This window comes from Malaclemys terrapin, chromosome 25 (assembly GCF_027887155.1).
Source record: "Malaclemys terrapin pileata isolate rMalTer1 chromosome 25, rMalTer1.hap1, whole genome shotgun sequence".
Lineage (NCBI taxonomy): Eukaryota > Metazoa > Chordata > Testudines > Emydidae > Malaclemys > Malaclemys terrapin.
In genome coordinates, this window is record NC_071529.1 from 10,886,992 (window position 1) to 10,891,772 (window position 4,781).

General features: G+C 45.4%; 1 protein-coding gene across 1 annotated transcript; it reads left to right on the top strand.

The window, feature by feature from the left end:
* The first annotated feature begins 554 nt into the window (after window positions 1-554).
* Window positions 555-3,133, top strand: HOXB13 (homeobox B13). The gene is made up of 2 exons (XM_054014586.1): window positions 555-1,240; window positions 2,583-3,133. The coding sequence occupies exons 1-2, from the start codon at window positions 604-606 to the stop codon at window positions 2,831-2,833; spliced, it is 888 nt and encodes a 295-aa protein (XP_053870561.1). The 5' UTR covers window positions 555-603; the 3' UTR covers window positions 2,834-3,133.
* The last annotated feature ends 1,648 nt before the right edge of the window (window positions 3,134-4,781 follow it).

Here is a 4,781-nt window from a genome sequence, read left to right on the forward strand (position 1 = left end):
TAAATAAAATCGAGGCCATTCTAAGGACGTCTAAAGTTTCAGAAACAATGAGATTCTGAATTCTTAACATGTTCAGACAATTGTTCTGTCTCCTCTTGCATAGGTATCGTTTTTTTTTTTCTTGTTTCTTTTTAAAGTGTAGCTTTCTAGTGCAACCGCAGATCTGCCCGAAAGAACGTAGACAATGAATTACAGGAATTCCATTTCGCACTGGGAATGTTCGTATTTTCCCCGCTCCTTCTTGGGAAGATGCAGTTTGAAAAGCAAAAACTCTCCCCCTCTTTCCCCCCGCTTTGTTTAGCCTGTCGCTGGTGCAGAGGGTTATTTTTCCCACAACTGGAATAAAAGCATTTTCGCAATAAGACTATTAGAGTCCCCCCCCCCCTTCCCTTCTCTCTTCCCTTCCCCCCTCGGGCTCTCAGCAGCCAATGAATAACTCGGCTGGGGAAGGCCACGTAGTTTGCGTCAGAGCAAGTTGGCTGGAGGAAATGAAGCCTCCTCTGCAGTTCCCAGCCTTTTAAAAAGATTAGGAGCCCTCCCTCCCAGAGCCCAAATGCTGCTGAGTGTGATCTGACCAATGCACCGGCCTGCAAACCTCGCTGCATGGACCCTGGGACTTTCGCGAGCGCCGGGGAGCTGGATGAAAGCACCAAGAGCATGGAGGAGCTCATGGGGGCGGGCAGTTTTGCTGCAAGCCAGTGCAGGAATCTGGTGGGTCACTCTGCCTTAGGAGGGCCCCCTCCTCCTGCCTTGATGCAGGGCTCTACCTACTCCACCCTGGATGTTCCCGGTGCAGGCCCCGGGGAGCCCTCCAAGCAATGCATTCCGTGCCCTGCTATCCCCCAAAGTTCCTCCACCACCCCGCCTTTACCTTATGGATATTTCGGCAGCGGTTATTATTCTTGCCGGGTTGCCAGGAGCGCCCTCAAACCTTGCCCCCAGTCCAGCTACTCTGCGGATAAATATATGGACACCCCAGCGGCGGCTGATGACTACCAGACCCGACCGACAGAGTTGGCTTTCTACCCCGGCTACGCAGGCCCGTACCAGCCCAGGGCTAGCTACCTGGACGTTTCTGTAGTTCAGACCATAGGTGGGCCGGGAGAGCCCAGGCATGAAACACTTTTACCCGTGGACAGTTACCACCAGCCGTGGGCTTTAACCGGCGGTTGGAACAGCCAGATGTGTTGCCCCAAAGATCAAAGCCAGGCTGGGCACTTCTGGAAATCTGCCTTTGCAGGTAATGTCCCCAACCCCTTGCCCTGCTTTCTCGGCTTAAGGCGCCACTCTCGGAAGCTTTAGGTAGACTGATGTGTCAGGCAGGTGACTTTGCTGAAATGGTTGCTCTAGGGTGGAACGAGGAAGGGATCTGTAGAGAAGTTTTCAGATGTGGATATTCCAGGTCAGGGGTGTGCAGTGGCAACATGTCACACTCCAAACCAGTAGAAGGCTACCGATAGAATTCTGCTGTAACGATGCCCAGAACTCGGCACACCGAGCGCGGTCTAAGCAAATAAATAGACTCCAGGATTGATTCCGATTTAAGAAGGTTCCCTGCAGCATGGCACAGTGTAAGCAAGTAAACGCATCGGTATTATTTTGATGCAAGAATGCACTCCGCAAGATGCCACAATCTAAGCAAGTGTGTGTGTCTGTGTGGATTATTCCCATTCAGACATGTACCTTGCAATATGGGGCATTCTAAGTGTGTGTGTGTACTTAAAATGCCCCATATTGCAAGGTACATGTCTGAATGGGAATTATATATATATATATATACACACACACATATTCAAGCATATGCTTTGGAATAGGCCACAAATCTAAGCGAATAAATAGGTATTCATGTGATTTCAGTTCCAGCAGTGAGCATTGCAACTTATTTGACTTTTTTTTTTAACTAAAAAAGCAGGGAAGGATCATTTAATTGTGCTGAAATCATTCTAGACCAAGGGTCGGCAACCTTTCAGAAGTGGTGTGCCGAGTCTTCATTTATTCACTCTGATGTAAAGTTTCGCGTGCCAGTCATACATTTTAACCTTTTTAGAAGGTCTCTGTCTAGAAGTCTATAATATATAACTAAACTATTGTTGCATGTAAAGTAAATAAGGTTTTAAAAATGTTTAAGAAGCTTCCATTTAAAATTAAATTAAAATGCAGAGCCCCCCAGACCGGTGGCCAGGACCTGGGCAGTGTGAGTGCCACTGAAAATCAGCTCGCGTGCTGCCTTTGGCACACGTGCCATAGGTTGCTACCCCTGTTCTAGACAAATAAAAGGGCGCTTTGTTGTCCCCATTGAGAGCAGGCAGCCCACTGAAATGGGATAGAAGAGAAAAGGAGCCATATTTGAAAGTAAAAGCAGGTAGCGCAGCGACTGGCGAGCGAGATTTCTCTGGGCAGCCCGCCTCAGTAGGTTCGGGCATGTCCTGGCCACTTTATCCAGGAGAAATAACTAAAGGGGGGATGTTGGCGTTGGTCAGTTACACGCCCTAGATGCAGCGTTCTTGTCTGTTTCCCCGGCCCCCGTGCGTTCAGCCAGTCTTTATCCCCGGCTCTAAGCTCTGTTCTTTCTCCGCGCTCAGATGTGGGCCAGCCGCCGCCGGACGCCTGTTCCTTCCGCCGGGGTCGCAAGAAGCGGATTCCCTACACCAAGGGGCAGCTGAAGGAGCTGGAGAAGGAATACGCCAGCAGCAAATTCATCACCAAGGACAAGAGGAGGAAGATCGCCGCCGCCACCAGCCTCACGGAGAGACAGATCACCATTTGGTTTCAGAACAGGAGGGTGAAAGAGAAGAAAGTGGTGGCCAAAATCAAAACCAGCAGTACCCCGTGAAGTAACAAGGACAACAACACTACCATAACAACACAACCACCCCGGCTCCCCTTTTGGATCTGTGTGGACCTGAGATGTAAAGAAAAAACAATGGGAGGGGGGGGATCATCACCTGGACATTTGACTTATCTGCACACACACACACCCCAGCTCCCTCCCAGTGAATCCAGGCGAAAGACGCGCTTGTTGCTTGTTGCTGATTCTTTAATAAGTTAAACCCGTCTGTAAATGCCGATGATTTAGGAAGCTGCGACGTGACCCCGTCTGGCTGTAACGGAGTGTGTGCGGTTTACCGGTTTGCCTTATAGTGCCACATGAACGTCATAGTCTCGCTATCGCTGTCTCCTTGTAGGGGCTCCGTTCCCGAGAGCGCTTTAGAAAACCACCTCAATGAACCGAATTAATAAATTCCAAATGCGTAAGAAGGCTCTGGATGGCGTCTCGTTCAGCGTGTGCACCAAACTCGCCCGGTAGATTGCAAACTCCTCAGCTGTGGAGTTGCGGCTTTTTTAAAGGGAATAGTTTTAACAATTTCTTAAAGATTTAGGTGTCAGGAGCAAACTAGCCTTATAAACTACAGTCTGATATATATATATATATATATATTCTTATATATAAATACACACATGTGACTGAATATATATATACAGACGTATATAATAATAATAATAAATGGAGATATCCTATCTCCTAGAACTGGAAGGGACCCTGAAAGGTCATCGAGTCCAGCCCTCTGCCTTCACTAGCAGGACCAAGTACTGATTTTGCCCCAGATCCCTCAGTGGCCCCCTCAAGGATTGAACTCACAACCCTGCGTTCAGCAAGCCAATGCTCAAACCACTGAGCTATCCCTCCCCCCTTATATATAAATACACTCACTACTGAATATATATAATACTCCAGTGTGTATATATACAACTATATGTATACATACACACATTTATGCATATATATATCATATAGATGCTTATATACAAAGACACATGACTGAATATATATTTATAGTCGTGTATATGTAGTCATGTATATGATATATGTATGCATGTGTATATGTGTGTACAAGGCATGTATATATACACATGTGCATACATTATGTTTGTCATATATATTTACACACATACGTACGTACACACATTTATACACACAAATGTACGTAATATAACAATGTATGTGTGCATAAATGCTTGTATATATGTGAATACATGAGTGCGTCTAAATATATTAGAAACTAACAAATTTATTAGAGCATAAGCTCTAATAAATAGATTTGTTCGTCTCTAAGGTGCCACAAGTCCTCGTGTTCTTTTTGCGGATACAGACTAACACGGCTGCTACTCTGAAATCTAAATATATGAGTGCGTTTATTTAGATACACATACACACAACTCTATGTATATATGTATACGGACATACGTTCAGATACAGTTGTGTACTATAGGTATATATTTATACATACCCATTTCCGCTCTCCAGTTCTTCATAATATCCTGTCATGTTCGTATATTGGATACCATATGCTGAAAGGATCTCCAGTATAATACCAGTGTCAGATAATGTGAGACCTTGTAAAAAAGGCCTATAACAACATAGTGAAATAATATTGCTAGACTTGTACGTTTATTGTATCTGTTAGGGTTAGGGGGGCGATTTCAGAGAAGCAACTGGTATATGAATTGCTTTTTTCTTTAAAGTATATCATACAGAATCTTTTCAGTATTTAGAGGAAGAAGGTTCCAGCAATGATTCCTCCACCACAGATGTATTTGAACTTGACTCTAGCGACTGGCCCTTTCGTTTTATGTAAAGGCGAATCAAACACAAAATGTCCTGTACACTTTTTGGGGGGGGGAAGCCCTAACCACTCAACTCACCGCGTGTATCCTAAATAATGACAGACCATTGTTTAACAGCTTCCCTTTGTTCTTCCTTTGTTAGTCTCTAAGGTGCC